Below are 22877 nucleotides of genomic sequence, written 5' to 3'. Positions count from 1 at the left end.
CTCACAGTAGGGTAGTCACAAGGCACAGCTGACACAGGGCCTGAGGCAGAAGAGCCGGAGGGGAGCACCTCTTGGAGGGCCGGCCACCCAGGTCAGGTGCCAGGATGGTGGCCCTGCAGCTGAGGACAGAGCAGAGATGAGGGACACAGCACTGCAGGGGGTCCTACCACTGTGAGTGACAGAAAGGGCAGGGCAACGCCTTTCCTAACCGTGTTCCCCTCCCCAAGGTGCCCTGGGATGATCTCCGCTACCTTTTTGGTGAGATCATGTATGGCGGCCACATCACAGATGACTGGGACCGGAGGCTATGCAGGACCTACTTGGCAGAGTACATCCGGACAGAGATGCTGGAGGGAGAGGTGCTGCTGGCCCCCGGCTTCCAGATTCCCCCCAACCTGGACTACAAGGTGAGGCCCGAGGCGTGCGCTCAGGGGTGGGTAAGCTCGCCAAAGGTTAATGCCAGTTGGGCTGGCTCCCACTGGGAGCCTCACAGCATGAAGGGAGTATCAGTAATTGAGCAAGAACCCAGGCAACCAAAATTAGGAGTGGAAATTTCCTTTATGAAGCTGGGGAGCACAGGGGCAGCCCACAAAGGGCCAGGGAACAAGTGAGATTTGTACAGAAGGCAAGACGTGGGTGGGACATTTGCATAGGAAATGCTGCATAAACATGGGACACGGGTCTCAGCTGGCACAGATTTTCTTTGGCAGCCTGCTTACAAACCGCCCCTCTTTCCAGGGTTACCACGAATACATTGATGAGAATCTGCCCCCTGAGAGCCCCTATCTGTATGGCCTACACCCCAATGCAGAGATCGGCTTTCTGACAGTCACTTCGGAGAAGCTGTTCCGCACCGTCCTGGAAATGCAGCCCAAGGAGACGGACTCAGGAGCAGGCACAGGCGTATCCCGAGAGGAAAAGGCAGGACCCCCTGCAAGATCTTCCCAGCACACAGGAGGGTCAGGATCTGGGGGCAGGATCACAGAGCACAGAGCCTGGGCACTTGCTAGCCAGCCACACTGTCCTGCCCTGGCCTCAGCAACTAGAAACCAGCAGGGAGAGAAGGAACTGCAAGCTGGTCACCAGGACCCAGGCGTCCCTGGCCTAGACAGAAGCAGCTTCAGTGTTTGGGCTCAGGCTGTGCTGCAACGAGAAGCCGGCGAGTAGGGTGCTCACAGGACAGCCCAGGTCCACTGCAGCCACCTTCCAGATGAGCTTGGGGCTACACAGGTTGATTCTAACAGGAACTGGATGAATTAGCAAGTCCACGGAGTGTAAGGGCAGCCTCTCTTGTCTGGGTTAGTTCAGGGCCAATTCATGAGGTGGTAACACCTCTGCACTTCCTGACACATTCTGGAAGTTCTTTCTACCTACCACAAATCAGCCAAGCTCTGGGCTTCCCAGGAAACTGGCCCAACTCAGCACTGAAAAACTCGAAGAATCTACTAAGGGAGAGTACAGGACATGACTGTGAAGGGTGTGGGCAGCACGGCCCCTACGGAGGACAAAGTCCCAACCCCACACTCACTAGTGAGCTAACAGGAGAGGAAGAGGGTGCATCTGGTCATATCTGGAGGCCCCGGCCGGGGACCCCAGTGCACTCCAGTTCTAGTCCAGTGGCCTTGCCGTAGAGCTGCAATCAGCACCGGCAAGCAGCACCCCACACCCCTGTGTTTCAGGCCACCTGCCTCACCCCTCGCCTGTTTTCTGGGAATCGGGTGTATGAACACCTAGGGCTCCCAAGCCCTGACAGTGGCAGGGAGAGGTCTCTGGGGGAACACAAAGTGACAAGAGCTTGACTTGTAGGTGAAGGCCGTGCTGGACGACATTCTCGAGAAGATTCCAGAGTCGTTCAACATGGCTGAGATCATGGCCAAGGCGGCTGAGAAGACCCCTTACGTAGTGGTTGCCTTTCAAGAGTGTGAAAGGATGAATATCTTGACCAACGAGATGCGCCGTTCGCTCAAGGAGCTGAACCTGGGACTGAAGGTAAAACACAAAACAAAACAAAAACACAAAGATTCGTGGGGGAGCCTGGAGCCCTGATTTAGGAAGCAGATACACAGAGTGGTTCCCAGGCTCCCAGCCGTGGCGCAGGGGTCAGTATGTGGTCTGTCCCTCCTTCCCCTGGGAGTGGTGAGGCTCTAGGAAAAGCCGGGGGGGGGGGGTCACAGACTGTTCCCTGGCTGGACACTGGCAGGGCTTGACTCCCACGGCGTCTCCAGGGGCATAGTGCACTGACAACTCAGGACATTCAAGGCAGGTGCCCCCCACTCCTGAGAGCCAAACCAGCCCTGTGCCTGACAATCCCCGTGCCAAACAGCATAGCCTGGCATCCCCTGAACACATCCGTGTGTCCCTCAGGGGGAACTGACCATCACCACCGACATGGAAGACCTGTCCACAGCTTTGTTTTATGACACCGTGCCTGACACATGGGTGGCCCGGGCCTACCCCTCCATGATGGGCCTCGCAGCCTGGTACGCGGACCTGCTGCTCCGCATCAGGGTAAGCACGGCCTCCAGGGCACCATCGATGGCCTGGAGACTTCTGCTGGATGCAAGGGCCCAGCTGGCAGAGGCCACCCTGACAATGCAGGCACTTCCTTACAGGTCCCAAGTAGAGTGGCCTCACTTCCCAGTGAGAACAGAAAGCTCCAGGGAGCTTGGGGGGGAGCTGCTTTGTATAAGCAGCAGGGAGACAGAGGAGAGAGCTTTTCTGGGGCTCCCAAATTATGCTCAAGTGTTTTGCATTCCTTCTTGACCCTGCTCTTCTTGACCCCTATTTACAATGCAGCCAGGCCTCACAGGAAGGCGGCTGGCTCCATTGATTGCTCTCTGTTATCCTGTTCGCCACCCTGTCATTACTGCTTCCTGCAGGAGTTGGAGGCCTGGACCACCGACTTCGCCCTGCCCACTGTGGTGTGGCTGGCTGGGTTCTTCAACCCCCAGTCCTTCCTCACAGCCATCATGCAGTCCATGGCCAGGAAGAACGAGTGGCCCCTGGACAAGATGTGTCTATCTGTGGAAGTGACCAAGAAGAACCGGGAGGACATGACCGCTCCTCCACGAGAAGGCTCCTACGTGCACGGGCTCTTCATGGAAGGTAATGAGGGGCTGGTCAACCCAGAGGCTCCCAGAGCCGAGCCTATGTGGCTGGGAGAGATCTGTGTGCAGCACAGGGCTGGCAGGGGAGAAGCACTCAGCGGGTGGGGCTCACAGCTGGGGAGCCACTTGGCCAGAGGCAGACAGGATTCTGAGAATGTGCGGAGGCCCGGGACACTAGAAACCCCTTTCCAGACAGCTGCCTTGGCTCTGCCTCACTGAAAATGAGTATCCTCCAGTGAGGACCGTTATACCCATTCAGAGGCAAGGAACTCGGCCCTTCTGCCCAGGGGTGGGCAGTATAGGACAGGCAAGCATTCTGTTGGAGAGCCCCAACCATGTCTGTCTGTCTGTCTCTGTCTCTCTCCTCCACCCTCTCCAAGCTGTTGCTGCCCCCAGGCAAGGTCTAGAGGGAAGGGAGGTCTAGCTGCCCTGCCACTCACCCCTGTGAGGCAGCAGGAAGAGGGGAGAGGAGGGGACATCCTTTGCAGTACACCCCAGTCTTACAGCCACCCTCCCGGCCCCTCTGCCTCTGAAGCGACAACCGCTCCATCATAAACCAGTCCCAGGGCCACTCCCCCAACCATCATGCATGGCTAGCAAGCCCTCTTCCCAGATCACCAGCACAGGCAGAGCAAAGCAGTGTTCTCCATGTTTATTTTGGAATTCCAGACAGGAAATAGGAACATCATTACCAGGACAAGTAGAAATGATAGCAGTCTGGTTAAAAGGCAAAGAATATCTATATATGCATATATATAATTATTTATACTCTCTGTACACAGAATAGACAGTACACATGAGAGGAGTCAGGAACAATGTAATTTTCAGCTGGAGTTAATGATTTCCTGCCATTGAGATTAAGGCTGACAGATGGGCCCTGAGACCACCACAGAGTTAAACACATGGAAACCAGGGGCTTTGGGGCTGAGCTGCTCCTCAGTGCGCAGTGAGCCGCACGGGGCACTTACAGCCGCCGTGCAGCACCTCCTGAGCCCTCCATGCCCATCAGCGCCTTCAGTCCCTGGCACGTGGCCTCAGCACTTTGCAGGGCTTGGGCACCAGGTTATCCTGGCCAAGGCGTGTGGTACAAGGCCACTCCCTGCCGGAGCCTCCCCTCACTGCCAGCACACCAGGGCCACCCTGACCCCTGGCCGTGCTGACCCCACAGGAGCTCGCTGGGACACACAGACTGGAGTCATCGCGGAAGCGCGGCTGAAGGACCTGACGCCAGCCATGCCAGTCATCTTCATCAAGGCCATTCCTGTGGACCGCATGGAGACCAAGAACATATATGAGTGCCCCGTGTATAAGACCCGCATCCGCGGCCCCACCTATGTCTGGACCTTCAACCTGAAGACCAAAGAGAAGGCGGCCAAGTGGATCCTGGCCGCCGTGGCGCTACTCCTGCAGGTGTAGCTGGGCTGGGGCTGCAGCCCACCACACCGAGGCTGGGCGGAAGCTCAGACTTTCCAACAGAAATGCAGCCTTGCAACCGTCGCCTGGCTTCACAGGAACTGAAGGGTTTGCCTCTACATAACAGGGTGCTTTACAACCAGGTGCACCTGGACTAACCAGAGGGCGGAGACCGCAGGGGAGAGGCGGGGCAGATTAAAACACTTGGCTGTGCCCATTCGACTCAGCTCAGTACCTGCCGCCATCCAGGGGCCCAGCACAGCTTGTGGGTGAGGACCCAATTCCCAGCAGCCAGGGATCAGGTCCCAGGCACCTCAACTCCCAGGGGCCAGCAGGTTTATCAGAACAGCACGTAGGGTTACAGCGCCACGGTCAGAACACCCCAGTGTGGGACCAGGCCACTCCCTTCATGAGCAGGAGCTGCCACAGCACACAGCATGTGGGCATTCATTCTTCTCTCCTCTAGGACAAGGGGGCCTTCTGAAATTACCTAATGCCTCCTCCCCAACCTCCACTCCACAATTATTCCACATAGGTGCCATTTCCACGCTGCTGGTGTGCGCCCTGTTCAGCTGCCTACACCTTCTGAAACTTGGCAGGGCACAGACAAAATGGGGACAGCGGGGCTCAGCCCGGTCCTTAGTTCCACAGTGGAGCACCAGGGTCCCCTGCAGTGTGTGGCGTATGCGGCATGTGCGTTTTATCTCCTTCTGCCTTACTCCCCCCCACACATCACCGGGACATGCAGAGTGGGCACCGAGTGTGGCAGGCTGTGTGAGATGCCTATTGGGGTACTCGGGCGGTCCCCACCCAATTCCAAGGCCCAGGGTGGCCTCTTGGCAATGGCAAAGGGAGCTGAGTTCCCAGTCCTCTGAAGGAGCCCCAGCTATCTGAATTAAACTCTCCTCCACCTGTCAGAGGGCCCCATGGTTCTCAAACACAGCTGAGGGTATGTCACAGGCCTGCCCACCTGCAGCCATCTGCCCCAGGTGACAGGTGGCTGCAGGTGACACTTCAAGCCCTTCTGACCAGCAGAAGTCTACATCTGCAGATAGAGCCATTTCGACAGAAGTGAGGTGAGGCCCAGGGTTTAGGACTCTGATCGACACGAGATACACCAGCAAAGCTGTCAGCCTGGTCCTCAGACAAGAGGGCAGCTGATTAATCAGATTAACAAATCACTGGTTAATCCAGGTAAGAGACCCTGACCATGACAGGGTCTCTATTTCTTAAGCTTAAAATCAGTGAAGTACTGTGAGTTTCTGGAACAGTGCCTGACACTCAGGCTGATCCCGTAGTTTTCTGCAAAACCTTTTTCCAACTATAGGTACTCAAACCATGGGTGAAGAGGAGGTCTGGGAAGTTTGAATTCTGAGGGTAATAATGAGCAACAATCCTGGGGCCCAGGCCTGCTGATCAGGGGAGAGGGACTGTGAAACTGAGCCCTCTGGGGAACAGTAAAGGACCTCGTCCTCTCAGCTGGCGCCTGGCTACAGGGCAGCCACCTCTGCTGGCCAGGAGGGGTCACTAGAGCCCTCCCTGTAAGGTCAAACTCCTTAACAAGCGAAAACTGCCAGCAGACCACCAGGCAACTCATTCCCAATCCTTGGTAATAACCACAAAATGTGAAGCTCTTCCAATTTTGTCTTCGGAGCCTGAAATAAAATAGTAATTTACTCCACATGTACATGTTGCGGCTAGTTGACAAAATTATCTCCACATTTTCCAAGGGATGATTCACCTTCGGGCTGTACATCAGGGATGTGGAAAGCGAGATTCGGAGCACAACCCCCACAGGCTGGGGCCTGGAGCAGCCATCGCTTCCGGCCTCTACCTCTCCTGGCTGCTCTGCAGAGCTGGGGAGCCTGGCCTGACAAGTCCTGGGTGGGAGACCCTGCCCGGACAGCCTGAAGGCTCCCCCGAAGGCTATGAGTGGACAAAGGAAGCGGCAGGGCAAAGGGAAGAGCACAGAAGGTTGCACAAGCCTGGCTGCGGTGCAGGGTGTTTATTCTGGTCCCACAGAAACTGCCGGAATGTGAGCGGAGCCTCTCCAAACAGAACCCCAGTGGCCTGCAGTTCCTGCAGAGCCTCTCCCCTAACTGTCCCACCAGACACTCTGGGAACTGGGTGCTGCCGCCCCAGGACAGTGTCTCAGGCCATCACTCCACCCTGCTCCCAGCTGCCCAGACCTGCACTGTCTCCGCCTCAGACTAGGTGCTTTGGGGCTCCCACGTGCACACAGCCAGGATGCGATGACAAGGTCAGCTGGTCTTTTAGATTCTACCAAAGGTGACCCTTTTTCCTGCCAGCTCTGGGGAAGCAGAAGAGGCGAAGTGCCTGACAGACTCCAGGCGAGCCTTCCTCCAGCTCATACCGCTGTGCCTTCCTGGCACCTCGGAGGCTGTCCAAGGCGCACGCCTGAGAGGCAGAGGCCGGGTGGCAAGGGCTGACACTGGCTTGTGGAGATGAGGAGGAAGGAGCAGGCTTCTGTAAACACACACAGCCTGCAGACTCCAGACACCCTGCTGCAAGAAGGTACCCAGAACGGGCACTGACGTACCAACCAATCTCTGGGTGTTGTCCTTATTTGGAATTCAGTTCAAATAAACAACTCCAAAACAGACAAATATTTAAAAAGCAGCTGGAATTATGAATACCTTTTGACTATCTGACGATGCTAAGGAATCTGGCTCATTTTTAATCAGATGTGATCTGATACAATTTATACTCAGAAGAGTTAACTCGTATACTCGGGGGTGATGTGCATGTTTAGACATAGGGATGTGTGTAACTACCAGGAGACACAAGTCAGAGGTGGCTGGGGGTGCTTGCTTGGCACACTCACTCCCCTGGTTTCAACCCCAGGTCATACCGCGCAGTGGTTGATGGGGAAAAGGCCAGACGTGGCTGCATTTTGCAGGTCTCAGTACTATTTACTCCCTAGTTTGTATGTTATTTAAATAAAATTAAATGTAATTAAAATAAAGGAAAACACCATGATGAAATAAAGACTCTTTCAAAACATGAGGCTGAGCGGAGAAGCAAGGTGGCAGAAACCAGGACACCACGCTGTAGACGCACCAGCCGCACACCCCTTACTCTGCCTCCCCTACCAGCCCAAGCCACTCCGACCAAAACCCAGCCTCTGTGGGGTACCCAGGGTATGCTGAGTCCTGAGAGGCCTGGAATATAGGGCTCACTCCAGAAAGAGCCTCCCTCAGGCCTCCAGGTGTTTCACAGTCAAGCTGTGGCTCAGGTAGGGGCTACCAGGGGGTCAGCCTTGGCACCCAGCCAGCAGCTATCACAAAGCAGCAGGCTCCTCCTGGCAGGTGGAGCACGTCCTGGCAGACAGAACACTGCACCTCTGTCTAGAACGCCACATCTCCCTGACCACGTCACAGAAACTTCAGGGAGATGGCAAGACAGCAGCTCGGCTTCCAGCTTATCCTGAGCTGAGCTGACCAGGGCTGCAAGCCAGAGCGATTCTCTCACGCAAGGGTGTATCCTCCTCCTCCCACGGCCACTGTCTCCCGCAGGTCCACCCTCAGCTAAGAGGGAGGCAGAATCTACCCTTTTGTCTCCTTGGGTGCACAGGACAGAAGAGGACCCCACACTGCCGATTCCATCAAGGTGACTCTGACCAGAGGTGAGCTGGTTGCCTAACTAAGCATCAAAGACTTTGAGACCAACAGTCCACAAACCCAGAGGAAGAGCTCTGTGCTTAACCACGGAAGAAGTGAGAGAGCTCTGGGGGTTCCACGGAGGGGTCCCCAGGAGCTCGACTAGGAGTGCTATCCCAGCCAGATGCAGCTCTCAGTGAAACCTGCTGAGAGGCAGTGAGGCGACGGCACCTGCCCGTCCTCAGAAGAAGTTCTTGATCAGCGGAGTCACCATCCTCACCCAGAGCTTCACCTGCCGGCTCGGCTGCTCGAAAGTGGCAGATGACACTGTGCCTGAGCGCAAATAGAGCTGCTCCTGCTCCTGAGGAAGAGGGACAGACAGACAGAGAGTCAGTGACCAGCCCACCAGCCGGCTCAGTGCCCGGGCCCCCACCCTGCCCAGCGTCATTTCCCACGGCAGGCTGGCCCAGGGGTCCCAGCAGCAGGGGCATCGGCCACTGAGGGGCAGCTGTCCAACACCCGCGGATAAGCAGCCCACGCTTTTGAGGACTTTAAAGGCCAAGACTTCTTCAATTCAGAAGAAATATAGTGGGGGAAATATTTTAAATGTTCACTGTCACTAAATGAAATAGTGCAAATCAGAAGAACAGCGTACTGGGTTTGAGCGTCACTGGCAGAGCACCTGCCCAGCACATGTGGAGACCCCGAGTTCCATCCCCACCACCACCAAAAAAAAATAAAATAAATTTCTTAGCCCTGAGACATAGCTCTCCTTCTAACAAGCCGGCAGAAGCCATTCTGTAGCACCACTGCCCGGCCAGGCGCACTGCTGAGGGAGGGCTGCCTCACCCTTCTAGAAAGTCAGCGCTTTGACCTTAGCAAGTCAAGAGTTTTCCCCAAGAAGACCACCATGCGCTCAAAACGGTGAATTAAGATCCCTGCGCACAGATCTTCATGACAGCAGTGCTGTAAGTGTGGAAAAACTGGAAACCACCTCAGGGCCCAATGGCAACATATTAATAAAGCACATGACCAAGCACATGTGATACTTGTCACAGGATTACCTAGCAAGGAGGGAAGCGCGCAGCTTGTCAGGCAAAGAGCCTGGACATAAAACACACACAGTGTACACTGGGGTCCCTCAGCATCTTCAAGGGACTAGGTTCAGGACTCCCAGGATACCAAAACCGACGTGTGATCAAATCCCTGACCCACTATGGTGAGGTGTATGTGTATTAACCTATGCACATCCTCCCGTAGATTTCTAAATCAACTCTAATTCACTTACTGTGTCTAACACGATGTAAAGACTATGTAAATAACTGTATTTTAAAAGAATAATGATAAAGGGACTAGGGATTTAGCTCAGGGGCATAAACAGCTGCCTGGAAAACATAAGGTTATGAGTTCAATTCCTGGTACCAAAAAAGAAAAAGAAGTCTGTATACGTGCAAATTTTTCAAAAAATATTTTCAGTCCACAGATGGGCGAATACTTAAGATTCAGAATCTGTCCACATGGAAGGCCAACAGTGATCCTGATTTCAATTTTTAAAGTCATCCTTGCCAGGTATGGTGGCCCACACCTGTAATCCCAGCACTCAGGAGCTGAGGTAAGAGGATGGCCCAGAGTTTGAGGACAGCTTGGGCTATGTAATGAATTCAAGCCCAGCCTGAATTACCGAGTGAAATCTTATCTCAAAAAAAGTCAGGCCAGGGATATAGCTCAGTGGCACAGTGCGTGCCTATCAGGCTTAAGGTTGTGAGTTCGAGCCCTGGTAGCAAAAAAAAAGTCATCCTTTATACCTGTACGCAACACACGACATCAAAGGGAGGATCAAGACAAGTTCTGCTAGAAGGGTTAGTTTCTATGAACTTTTCTTAATTCTTTTTTTTTTTTGTCTTTTTCTTTTTTATCGGTACCGTGGATACTTTTCTTAATTCTTACAATGAATGTTACTACTTTCATATTTAAAAATATTTATACCATCAGTTCCACAAAGAAAAGACCTAACCAGAAAATAAGTCCTAGCATGATTTTCATGTTTGCAATATATGCAAAGATAAGCCTCAGTTACAACTGTCAGCCACACGGATCCACTTAGTACGTCCACTGCAACACATGACCAAGTGTTCAATTATCACATAAGCTGATACAGTGGTGCCTCGCTTACAAACTTTACTCCTTCCACCATTCTGGAGAAGATATCTGCGTCCATCTGTCTTCATCGGAAGCTGGCCCCAGCTGTGTTTGTCACTTAATGCATAATTTGCAAACAAAAACAACATTCTGCCAAATGAATCTGTTTGCAAACCAAATTGTTCACAAACAAAAGCTTTCCTGAGCCCAAGTACCACTGTATACATTAAATAATATGTAATGTTACCCACAATTAAATAATACATTACAATTAAGTACTTTGTAAATACCCAAGCCAGCTCCTTTGGACCAGAGGTAAATGCCCACACAAACACCGCAGATGAGCTCCAGGCTTAGAACAAGAGGACCAACTGGGCAGAGACACAACACACAAACACCATGCACACCTGGTGAGGACCAGACACGGTTGTGTGGAATACGAATCTTCATGATCCCACATGCTGTGTGTTGTGACGGACGCACTTAATGCACTCATGTGCAATAAATACATGTTTCCTGAATTTCGGTGCCTGCAATTTTGCATCGCTTTTGTGTGGATCATTTTTCATAACTGTCGTCATTCTTACTGGCATTCCTGTCTCCTATGTCTTCAGTTAACACTGGACTTAATGGAAACTTTGTGAAGCCAGCCTGCCAGAGGTCATGACTTAGATGAAGAAGTCACGGAATACCACGCAGGTGGCACACACCTGTACCCTTAGGAGGCTGAGGCAACCACACGTGCAAGGCCAGCCAGGGCTACGTAGCGTGTTCAAGGCCAGCCTGAGCTATATGGGCAGAGCTGTGCCATTAAAAAAAGAAAAAAGAATTCATGAGACAAAAATCACCAACGCTGTCCTCCTGCCAATGCACAGCGAGCAGACAAGAGAGCTCTACTGCCGGACAGGAGAGACTGGGACCAATGATTCTACAGGAGACGAACTCACAGGAAATTTAGGCCAGAATTCATTCCTGGAAGCAAGCATTACACTGAAACCAAAACCAGAAAAGGACTCAAGAAAGAGAACTACTGGCGAATCTCCCTAACGAACACAGATGCGAAAATCCTCAATAACATACTGGCACTCAGACTGCAGCAAATCAGAAGATTGTGCACCATAATCAAGTGGGATTCATCCCAGGGATGCAGGGATGCATGGACATAAATCCGTGAATGTGATACACCATATTAACAGAGCCAAGGACAAAAATCATACAATCATAATAGATGCAGACAAAGCTTTTGACAAAGTCCAGCACCCATTCATGATAGAAACCCTACAGAAAATTGGAATAGATGGTCTTTATCTCAATCTGATCAAAACCATCTATGACAAACCAACAGCCAGCATCATACTAAATGGACAAAAACTGCAAACTTTCACTCTAAAGTCAGGAATAAGACAAGGATGTTCACTATCTCCACTCTTACTTTTATCCTGGAAACTTCAGCCAGGGCAATGAGGCAAGAGAAAGAAATAAAGGGAATAAAGATGGGAAAGGAAGGGGTTTAGCTCAGCAGTATAAACACTTGCATGGCAAGTGCAAGGTTGTGAGTTTGAGCCGCAGTAACCCCAAAAAAGTCAGGAAAGGAAAAAGTTAAATTATCATTATTCACAGGTGACATAACACTCAACATAGAAGACTCCAAAAACTCCATCAAAAGACTTCTATATTTAATAAGCAAATTCAGTAGCACAGCTGGATATAAAATCAACATTCAAAAATCAATAGCCTCCTTGCAAGCAGGCAGTCGTGAGTTCAATCCCCAGTACCGATAAAAAGGAAAAAGACAAAAAAAATAATAAAATCAATAGCCTTCCTATACAGGAATAAAAAACTCACTGACAGAGAAATTAGGGAAACACCTTTTACAACAGCATCCAAAAAAATGAAACACCTAGGAATCAATCTAATGAAGGAAGTAAAAGACCTCTACATTGAAAACTACAGCAGTCTGAAACAAGAGATTGAAGAGGATACTCAGAAAATGGAGAAATATCCCTTGCTCTTGGGTAGGAAAAGCCAAAGTATTGAAAATGGCCATACTGGACTTCCGGGAGAACATGGTGGACAGATAGCAGCAGCTACGGAGGCTCTCTGAAAGACCCAGCTTAGAATTCAGGAATGGTGCGGAGTAAGGAATCAAAATCAAGAGGAGATATGCCCCACTGACCCAAGAATGAACTGGGCTGAGAGAAACCAACTGGGAATGCAATCCTGGTGCTATAACAGGAACAGAAAAGCCTCAGTGTGGAAGCTGGAGCCCGCACCATTGGAAGCCGCGATTTGGGTTTCCCACCGCCGCTGCTGCGTCTACATTGGCTCAGCAGGGAGAGAGACGCGCGAAAGCTCTGAGAACGGGAATCAGTGAACCGAGTTGAAAGCAGGACGGGCAGGGAGCCGTAGAGTGACCTGCGGTGAGTGAGAGAAACTAGGACTCTTCCACGGTCTAGGAGACTCCAACAGAGGACATTCTGGGACCGGGCAGACTTGCGGGAACAGGGCGCTGCAGTGACTTCAATCACATATCCTCATCTCAAGCGGGATTGGTGAGCAGTGCCTAGCCTACATGATGCTGCTGGCTGAGACCCAGTAGGCTAGCACAACCCAGGTCTCAGTGCCTGAAGGTAGATTGACCTGGAGGGGCGGGCCCCGCATAGGCTGCCTGGTCTGCAACTTCCTGGTGTGCTGTGGTGGGCAGGAACACCTAGCCGGCGCAATTCAATCAGACTGTGGCCAACAGGGAAGGAAGCTGGGCCTCCTATATACACTTGCATACATAAGGAACAAAGAATATGGGAAGAGGCAGCAACAAGAAAGGCTCCTCGGCCCCCAAGCCTGAGAAAGAGGTAATAGCAGACACAGCACCAATAGATATAAAGCACTATCTCCAAAGCCTCATAGACAAGTTCAGGAATGAAGTTATTAATGACCTGAAGCTAGACATAAGCAGAATAGTTAGAGAAATGCTAAGCACCACCCAAGAAAAAACAGATGGTGGAATGGAAGAACAGAAAAAGAGGGGAGAATTGTTGATGGAGAAAATAGAGAAAGCATAGAATACATGAAGCAGGTTCAAAGAGATTACCAGGAAACTAAAAACTCTATCGAAAACTGGCATAACAGCTTGAAAGAAACTAAGGACAGAATATCTGAACTGGAGGGCAGATTTGTAATATGGGAGCATGAAATGAAAAACTTAAAAATAACAAAGAAACAAACAGCAATAATACAAAGACTAGAAGATGATAAGAGGATCTATAACTTAAGAATTAAGAACATAAAAGAAAAGGTAGGGACACAAACAAATGAACTACAAAAGCTACTCACAGAAATAATCCAGGAGAATTTTCCTAATTTAGCAAAAGGTAAAGACACTCAGTTGTATGAAGCATACAGGACCCCAGCCACCTACAACCCAAACAGAGCAACACCCAGGCATATAATAATTAAAATTACAGAAATCCAATACATGAACAGAATATTAAAAGCTGTCAGAGACAAGAAACAGATCACTTACAAGGGAACACCCATCAGAATTACAGCAGACTTCTCGGCACAAACCATCAAATCACAAAGAGCATGGGGGGAAATAATTCAAGCTTTGAAAGATAATAATCTCCAGCCAAGATTGATATATCCTGCACAACTATCCCTGGAAATTGATGGAAAAACAAGGTGCTTCCAGGATAAAGAGGAACTAGGGGAATATGCAACCACCAATTCAACTCTACAGAGAATACTGCAGGATATTCTAAAAAAGAAAAATACGAAGAATCCAGAAATAGTGGCAGAGAGGCCACAATGAATGGAGCAGAAAACAAAATGAAGAAGACAAACTGACAACTAATGACAGAAAAAGAGCTCAACAGAAATGAGGCAGAGAAGATTGGATGATAGGAACAGCTATTTTGGAGAAAATGACATCTTAATAGGTAATACTGATTTAGTATCATCTTGTTTTGAAGTCTCATCAAGCTTTTGTTCTGTCTCCATTGGTCTAAACAGGTTGTATCTTATTGGATTTTATTATATATGATAGTAAAAGCAAAAACTTTTATAGACAAGGAGATTATACAGAAACCATTGTTCATTTTCTGTTAGTTGATTCTAAATACCCTGTAATACTGTCATTCTCTTAAATGGTTTTACATTGTTTTGATATATTTGATGCTACAGTATACGAAGTTATACTCAAAGATTTCAGGGAAAGAGACAATATGGTAACTACTTTTATGTCAGGATTATCTTTTGGTGAAACACTATTCTGCTTAAATGGTTATGTTTTGATCTGCGCTGTTTTGCTGTTATGCCCTCTTTTATCTCAATCTCCATTTTATTATTTACTTTTTTATTTTTATCCTTTTAATTAAGGGAAAAATAAATTTTAAAAAAAGCAGGATATATTATAGTAACCCACTTTGACTTTCCATTATCTTGATTTAAAGCCCTGTATTGCTCTCACCATCTTGTTTAGACTGATGTTCCTCTATTCTGTTTTGCTTGGTAGTACCAGGTTTGAAAGTTTAGGCAACAGCTGTGAAGATAGTGGGATTCATTATGACGCCCATTCTGGTTGACTATTATCTACTTTTGAAGACCTGTAATGTCTCCAATGTTTTGGTTTTGTTGGTTTTGTTCTTTACTGTTTTGTTCCATTTTATTATAACTGATGATATAAGCAATTCTATTAGAGATAGCGGGAAGCAGTATGGTAACCATTGTTGATCACCTTGTATTATGCTTTAACCTTATCTGTTATGTCCACCCTTTTGATTTGACTGACTCTGTTCTGTTATGTCATATTTGGTTCTACTCTCTTCCAAAAAAGTAATAAAAACTGTGGGAGCAACAAAACCCAAAATGTGTAATTGTCATTGTACAAAAGAGAGGAAAAGAAAGTGCTCTAAACGATATAACTGCATGTATATTTAAGTGTATAAGATAGATAATGATATTACTGAGTTTTGTTGGATCATTGAACAGAACTGTTTAGAGTCTCACTGTTGGAATGTCCACTTTATAAGCTTTAATTTTGTAACTTGAACAATTATTTCTAAGATGACAATATATAATCGATTAACTAGTGATTTCCTACTGTTTATTTTTTTCTGTAAATCTGTATAACTTGTACCCTTTCTCTGCTTTTTTTTCTTTTTCTCCTTAAATAAAATTAAAAAAAAAAAATGGCCATACTTCCAAAACTGTTATATAGATTTAATGCAATTTCGATCAAAATTCGAACAACACAGAATTAGAGAAAACAACCCTAAAACTCATTTGGAAGCAAAAAATGACCTAGAATAAAGTGAAGGCAACAAAGGCAAGGCAGAGGCATCACATTCCTTAACCCAAAATTATACTACAAAGCTACTGTGATTAAAAAAAAAAATCTGGCAAAAAACAGACCTGAGGATCGGGGCTGGGGATTTAGCTCAGCGGCATAAGCACCTGCCTTGCAAGCAGGCAGTCATGAATTCGATCCCCGGTACTGATAAAAAGAAAAAAGACAAAAAAAAAAAAAAAAAAAAAAAAAGAAGAAAGAATAAGTAGAACTCTTGAAGACGTTGGTATAAGGCAAAAACTTTATAAACAAAATCTTGATTGCACAGGAACCATCACAAAGAATCAACAACTGAGATCTGATCCTATTGAAAAGATTTTATATAGCAAAAGAAACCACCAACAGAGTGAAGAGACAACTCACACTCTGGGAGAAAATGTTTGCCAGCTGATCCTCAGATAACAGATTACTATGGAGAACATATAAAGAACTCAAAAAAAATCAGTCCTCCCAAATTTAAAGACCCAATTCAAAAATAGGCATCTGAGATAAGGACATACTTCTCAGAAGAAGTACAAACAGCAAATAAATATGCAAAAAAATGTTCAACAGCTGGCCCTGAATCAAGGCTGGCAGCTTCCTGACACTTAGTTTCAAGCAGGAGCCTAAAGAGATGTCTTTCTATGGTCTGCTGGCCAGTTCAGAACTTGGGCAGTGAAATGGTCAGTTCATTAGAAAGAAACAGCTTGAAGCAACCCACCCCACCCCCGTGAGCAGCCAGCTGTGAGCATGGCAGGCTCCAGTGGCCCAGAACATGGAGCCACGGGCATTTACTGGGACCCAAGCCAAGCCGGGACCTGGAGCGCCAGGAAACCAAGCAACCCCTCCCCCACTGGTGAGTGGCTGTGAATGTGGCAGGATGCTGCGACCCAGGACAGGAGCCTCCTGTGTTTACTGGGGTCAGCGCCGTGCTGGGACCTGGAGCACCAGGAAACCAAACAACCCCTCCCCCATTTTGTTTTGTTGAACTTCAATATACATGAAAGTATGGTCAGCTATTTTGAAGAGAACGAGAGACTCTATGACAGCATTGGTGACTTCCCTACTGTCTGGTTTTGAAGACCTAAAACATCTTCCTCATTCTGTTCAGATCAGTTTTATACTATGTTGTTTTGTAAAAGTTTTTCTCTGTATGCAAAGACATGAGCAACTATTTGGAAGAAAACAAGAGACAATATGATAGATACTGAAGATATCAGGTCTTCTAGCTTTGAAACATATCTCTTACATTGCTTTCTTATGTCCTATTTTGTTCTGTTTTGTTGTGTTTAATTTTACCCCCTTTAAAATAAAAAATTTTTTAAAATTTTTAAAAATGTTCAACAGCACTGGTCATTTGAGAGATGCAAATTAAAACAACACTGAGATTCCATCTCATCCCAGAAAGAATGGCTAGTATCAAGAAATCAATAACAAATGCTGGAGGGGCTGTGGGGGAAAAGGAACCCTTCTCCACTGCTGGTAAGAATGCAGACTGGTGCAACCACTACGGAAATCAGTGTGGATATTCCTCAAAAACTTAGGATTGAAGGTCCCATTTGAACCAGCTACTCCCCTTTTGGGTATCTTCCCAAAAAAATTAAAAACATCCTACCACAGTGATATATGTGCGCTCATGTTTATAGCATATATATATATACATACACACACACAACACAGTTAAGATACTTAATACTACTAATTTATTCTAGTTCATTGAAAAGAAAGGTCTGTGCTAATATTGTTTGGACAATTAAATGCCTGTATCTAAACTCTGAGTAACTAAAATAAGTCTTTATTGTGTCTTTTGGAGCAAAAAATAACATAAGATTGGGTCTTACTTTCAGGGAATTGTGGTACACAGTCATTCTTCAGCTGCTGGAGGGTCTCTGGGAGGACACAGCCGACTAATGCCTTTGAGAGCAACCCACCTAGCAGCGCTGACCCCCAGTGCGGCAGGTGTTTGCAGCAGGCAGCAGTAGGGGCTGACCATCCCAGCACTCTCTGACAGTCTGCCCTTCGAGGCCCTGATCTGAGGCCACAGAGACCTCACCTTCGATACCTCCATGCCCCTGAGCAGGAGGGGTGTGTGACGATGACCATCATAGGAGCTTGCACTGCCACAAGGGAGCCTGTGTCCCCATAACTCCTCTGACCCCCCGAGAGGGGGATGGGGATTCCCCACCCCAACACTGCGAAATGCACTCACGGCTGCGCCTGCCGAGGAGCGGGAAACACAGTGCACCCTCTTTGTTTCCTCCCCGGAATTCTCCCATGCTTGCTGTCTTCATGAGAACAGCAGCCCTGAGGCCAGCGTCCATGGGACACTTTCCATTGTAAACACTCACAGCTCCACGAGTCACCGACATGGGGGCCTCATTCTCCAGCCTCCTAAACTGCTGCTGCTCAGGTCTCAGGTCAAAATCCCCAGTGGGATGTGCCCGACAGAGGAGTCAGCTCTGCTCTTGGGGGCTGGTTTGCAGAAGTCACTACTGAGCCACTGGCTCCAGCTCTACGCTCTCAAATCCCCAGCCAAGATTTCAGTTAAATTACCAGAAATGCTTCAGTGTCCTCACAGACTCCACCACAGGGATGGAGAAGGAAGTCAGCTGGTGGAGGTCACAATGGTATTTGGGGGAGTAGTTCTCAGGTCACAAGTGGAAACTGTGTTCTCTGAACAAAACTAGGAAGCTTTCAGCTTTTATTGTATGCAGTAAATGAAAGGAGGGACTTTGGACTCTGACAAAAATACCTCCCTATTCCCAGCGCTAGATTAACAGGGACAGGGCCCTCCCTTTTCCTTGGCGAACTTTAGCAGCAGCTTCTGAGAACGGAGACCTGCAGGCCACTGGAGCTGCACAGACATTCTGGGGTGGCACTGGACAGCCCAGCAGCTTGGTACCGGGGAACCACGAACCATGGCCAAGGAGGACAGATGCTGAACAGAAGAGGATAGGCCGAACATGCTAGCAACAGTTCTGCACCTCACGGGCACTGATCTGTCGCTACTGAGAAGTCACAGCAGCATGAGCTACCACCCTCCCACGATCCAAAGCCCCTGGGATACAGGTTTGGGCAGAAAATATACTAAATATGTCACTTGAGAAAGTAGCTCTTGACCACAACCAGGCCAGCTTTTCCTAAGATCCAGGATGTGGGTTTAGTTCCCTGACTCAGGAAGTGGGAGTGGTCAACATTAGAACCCTATGTGCAGGCCTGGGGTACTTGCTCCACAAGTCAACCCAAATCCTGCAGAACTCAGCCCCAGTCCAGCCCAGAAATACCAACTACTCTCTCCCAGTCCAGGCAATTGCACAAGGCTCTCTGGCAGACTCCGGCCAGACCCTGGCAGACCTACTGTCAAAAGCTGGGCTCCAAGGCCAGCTGTCACTCTATGATTGGAAGCTCTTGGCTTGAGGACTTCCTCTGCCATTTGCTGTCAAATCTTCCTGCAGGAGCAAACTACAGAACAAATCCCATCACCAACACTGGCCACCCAGCATTGCCACTGTCACTTCCTCTTGCCCAGCCATGGTGCCATTCCTTGGACCCTGGCCTCAACCCAAGAGTGATGACATTCCAGCCTGCTGGAGGCAGGTCCAGGGAACACAGAAGCCGCCAGGCTTTGCGGCCATGATTCTCAAGCACTGGAGGCTAAAAGCTGAGCTGTCAGTGCCAGCATGCACAAGTACTGACCTGCAGTGGAACTCCTGCACACGAGACTCCACAGGGGAAAGGCGACTATAGAGGTCACAAAGTCACAGCCCAGAGTGCTGTCCAGGTCTCACATGTATGGGACTGGACTTCAGTTCACCTGTGCATCAAAACTGCTGCGGACAGCCAGCTACTGACATCCCCACAACAGCACCACACACCTTTTTTGTAATTTTTTCTGCTTTTAAAAAGAATGTAAAATCCTGCTAGCACCTAAGAATGGCCAGAGCCACTGTAGGATGGCCCCCACGGTTGCCCTACTTCTTAGAAGGGCTTACCCCCTACAATATTCCCATTCCAGGGAGAAGACAGCCTCTCCCAGCAGGAGAAGAACCACCCCAACAGCCCCGAGGACGTGGGAGCAAGCCCGCCCTGGCAGCTGCAACAGCCCTGGTCTCCCAAGAGTGGCCTGAGGCAGATTTCCCTCTGAGGCCTTGCCACCCCTCAGGCAGACTTAGGGGAAACAGGGTCTTTGTAACAATGCTCTGAGTCTCCCCTGCTGCCTCAGCAGGCACTGGCAGTCCAGTGACAAGGGCATGGCTGAGTGCCAACTGTACCCCATGTACCCCAAGAATCCCACCACTTCAACCAACCTGGTGGAGCTGCTGCTGCAGGGCTCGGCTCTCCGTCACGATGGCAATCTGGGCCTCCAGGTCCCGGTGAACTGACCTGTACCCAAAATTAGGAGAGCCAATCAGCGTGAGACAGGGCAGGCTGCTCCCTGCCAGGTACAGCCAGAGGCCTGCAGGGAAAAGCAAACGTGCAGACAGGAAATGAGCATAGCATCCATCTGCCGCAGTCCACGCCATGCGCTGCTTCAACCTAAGAGAAAAGCAGCCACCAGGCTCTCTGGACGTGAGGCGGCCTCACACCCAGGGTCACCCTTCACCTCCTCCCCCTCCCACTACCAACTGGACACCTCTGCCCTCTGCACCATGCTGTGACCCTGGAGGGAACTGTCTCTATTGCCCACTCTGACCTGCCAGCTGAGCTCCCAGCCACAGAAGCTGAGGCTGCTGTCTCTCCTGGGAGCAATGAAAGCAGCAGTAGGTGGAGACAGCAAACCTCTGCCTACGCCAGGAGACCTGCTGCCCCAGGGGCGTGGGGGGACGCCAATGCCTGGGAGAACAGGTCTACCCGACAGAGAGCTGCCTGCACACCTCTCCCCGACCCAGCCCCCCACTTCGCCCAAGGGCTGCAGAAGCAGTTCCTCTGCTCTCAATGGCTGGGGGCTCAGGGAATTCCAGACAGGACCAGGCTAAATCCACCTGAGGCCCACAGAGGAGAGGCCCTGGAGGCCGTGCCAACTTCTGTTCCATTCAGAGGAACTACAAAACGCCAGAAGCTGTCACAGTCAGAGGAAATGCAGGGCTCTGCAGGAGCACCCGAGTGGCACAGGGGCTGCTATCTCTGACACACACACCATGGAGACACTTCTGTGATGCCCTTCATGACTTCCCTTGAAATCCTAAAGTGACACTAGTTGTCATCAGGCAGACTGTTTCTTCTAGACTCCATTCCCTACCATTTCCCAAAAGACACAGCTCAGCTCCCAGCAGAACCTCTTCTAAAAAGACGATCCCGACCCTAAACTCCCAGGACTTCCTCCTTCTTCAGGGAGCACGAACTCAGGCCTGGCCTCTGAACTTCCCTCTACTAGCCCTGAGAACACTCACCCCAGGAAACTCGGCCCAGCGTCAGTGAGACTGGGACTTGTGGGTGCCTGCACCAGGCCAGCCTCCCACGGCCTCCCCATCAGCATGACCCTCAGAGAGCCCACGGATGCACATGATTACCATGGGCAAGCTGACAGTGTGCACTGCACACCAAACTCCGAAAATAGAAGGCCATTTCCTAATTCTCACTCAGAGCAGGCACATTTCCAAGAATATCTTGGGTAAGAGGTGAGGAGGCCCTGCTGCCCGTTCCTGTCATGCCTCATCCCATCCCCTGCAGAGGGTTACACCAAAGCCACTTGCTTGCCTTGCACCCAGATTCATCAGCCGGGCCTCTGGCTGGGCAGGCGATTCAAGCGGCCATGCATGACAGGAGGCAGAGGAAAGGAGATGAAAACAGGAATTACCATGTGCCACGCACATGTACTGCCTCCACACAGGAATGCGGACACCACGTACTGCAACGTGTACCAAGAGTACGGGGAGAGGATCAAGAGATGGGGGGAGGGGAGGGGAGGAGAGAACAATGGAAAAAGGAATCAAGATGTATTTTGCACATGTACCAGTTCCACAAAGGAATATCAACGTTATACACTACACACAAGCACTAATAAAAAATAGTCCAAAAATATACAATAACAACAATAATAAAAAAGTCACAGGAATAGCAGATTGTCCCCTCTGCCTGGCCCTGGCAGCTCTGCTGCAGACAGCTCACCAGCCCAGGGTCCTTTAACATGCTTAGCTCAGCCCAGCCCCCATCCAACTTTCCCCAGGGCACAAAGCTGGGGGAAAGGCTGGAGAAAGGCTGCTCTGGGCAGGAATTCACCCCCTCAGACGAAAGACAAGAGCTTCATCCTACCAGCCACCGCCAGCCTCAACTCTTTACCTGACATCAGTCTGAGTGACACTGCGCCTGCCTAATATGACTGCCAGTCAGCTCACGGGCACCTGCCCAGAGTGTGCCGGAACACTGATGGGGGGGGGCGGGGCACAACGAACCCACCCCATGGATGACGAGGTCACACTGACCTGCATCTGCGCCCCTCCCGACGCTCCTAGCACAAGAAGTTGGAAGGACCCAGCCCCAAGTCTTTTTTATTTGCAAAATCTGCTCAAACACCAGTTGGTCCTCACAAGACAACCCAGAAGTCATCATCCAAGGGAGGTGGGCCCTTCCAGTCCAAGGGTGACAGCTTATCACATGACAGTTTCTTCTCAGCCTCTGTCATAACCAACCCCAAGGCAGACTGGACATCTGTGTGTGTGCTGTCCACACAGTATGTATGTGCTTCACATATAAACAGAGTAAGGTATTTCTCAACACCCTACCCAAGACCCAGCCCGTCCCTGGGGACACCCCCATGGGCACCTGACAGGCACCACAGACTCCTGCCCTTTCTTCTCTTCCCGGACATCAGATCAACTTCCTTCCGCTGGCTTGGCTTGCCTTCAGGTAAGTGCGTCTTCTGAATGTTTAACCTACTGACCTGTGCGCGCGCGCGGGGGGGGGGGGGGGAGTGAGGCCTGGGCTCATCCCATCATTCTCCCACCGTGTGCTCTTTCTTTACTGCAAAGAAAATGACGCAGGGCAGGACATGACAGTGCATGCCCGCAATCCCAGCACTCCATTCGAGAGCCTGGGATGGAAGGGTCATGAGTTCAAGGCTGGCTGGGACAACATAGTGAGACTCTGTCTCAAATACATAAATAACCTCCCCCTCAAAAAAGAGAGAGGAGGGAAGGAGAGAAACAGCAAGACTAGCACCCAGGAGAACCGCTGAGACAGCACGATGCAGCACTGTGGAGGAGAAGCTAAGGTGCCACATCACAGGTCCCCGCACCCTGGGAGCCCTGCAAGGCCAGAGCTACTGGAAACAAC

The 22877-nt window shown here is 49.9% G+C and overlaps 2 protein-coding genes and 1 non-coding gene across 14 annotated transcripts in view; 2 read left to right on the top strand and 1 right to left on the bottom strand.

The window, feature by feature from the left end:
• Positions 1-4740, top strand: part of Dnah17 (dynein axonemal heavy chain 17) — a 116825-nt gene extending 112085 nt beyond the window's left edge. Inside the window, exons 76-81 of the mRNA XM_003464779.4 lie at positions 228-407; positions 739-921; positions 1807-1989; positions 2365-2508; positions 2880-3105; positions 4276-4740. Coding sequence (XP_003464827.2) covers positions 228-407; positions 739-921; positions 1807-1989; positions 2365-2508; positions 2880-3105; positions 4276-4523 — 1164 coding nt within the window. The 3' untranslated portion in view covers positions 4524-4740. The remainder of the gene's footprint in view (positions 1-227; positions 408-738; positions 922-1806; positions 1990-2364; positions 2509-2879; positions 3106-4275) is intronic.
• Positions 1-22877, bottom strand: part of Pgs1 (phosphatidylglycerophosphate synthase 1) — a 58028-nt gene that overhangs the window by 5697 nt on the left and 29454 nt on the right. Inside the window, exons 8-10 of one of the 12 annotated variants that reach the window (XM_013147103.3) lie at positions 19913-20061; positions 8372-8501; positions 4180-4368 (exon numbers count right to left, since the gene is read on the bottom strand). In XM_013147103.3, coding sequence (XP_013002557.2) covers positions 8382-8501; positions 19913-20061 — 269 coding nt within the window. In that variant the 3' untranslated portion in view covers positions 4180-4368; positions 8372-8381. Of the gene's footprint in view, positions 1-4179; positions 4369-8343; positions 8502-19912; positions 20062-22877 lie in introns of those variants that run through there. The other 11 variants (XM_063242063.1, XM_013147104.3, XM_063242064.1 and 8 more) reach the window with 11 other exon arrangements.
• On the top strand, positions 16179-16313 carry LOC111755459 (small nucleolar RNA SNORA2/SNORA34 family). The gene has a single exon (XR_002790018.1). It is a non-coding gene; the product is annotated as a small nucleolar RNA SNORA2/SNORA34 family (small nucleolar RNA).

Source organism: Cavia porcellus, unplaced genomic scaffold, assembly GCF_034190915.1.
Source record: "Cavia porcellus strain 051 isolate PalLab524CR breed Dunkin Hartley unplaced genomic scaffold, mCavPor4.1 scaffold_32, whole genome shotgun sequence".
NCBI classification, from domain to species: Eukaryota; Metazoa; Chordata; class Mammalia; order Rodentia; family Caviidae; genus Cavia; species Cavia porcellus.
This window is presented reverse-complemented; position numbering and strand designations above follow the sequence as displayed.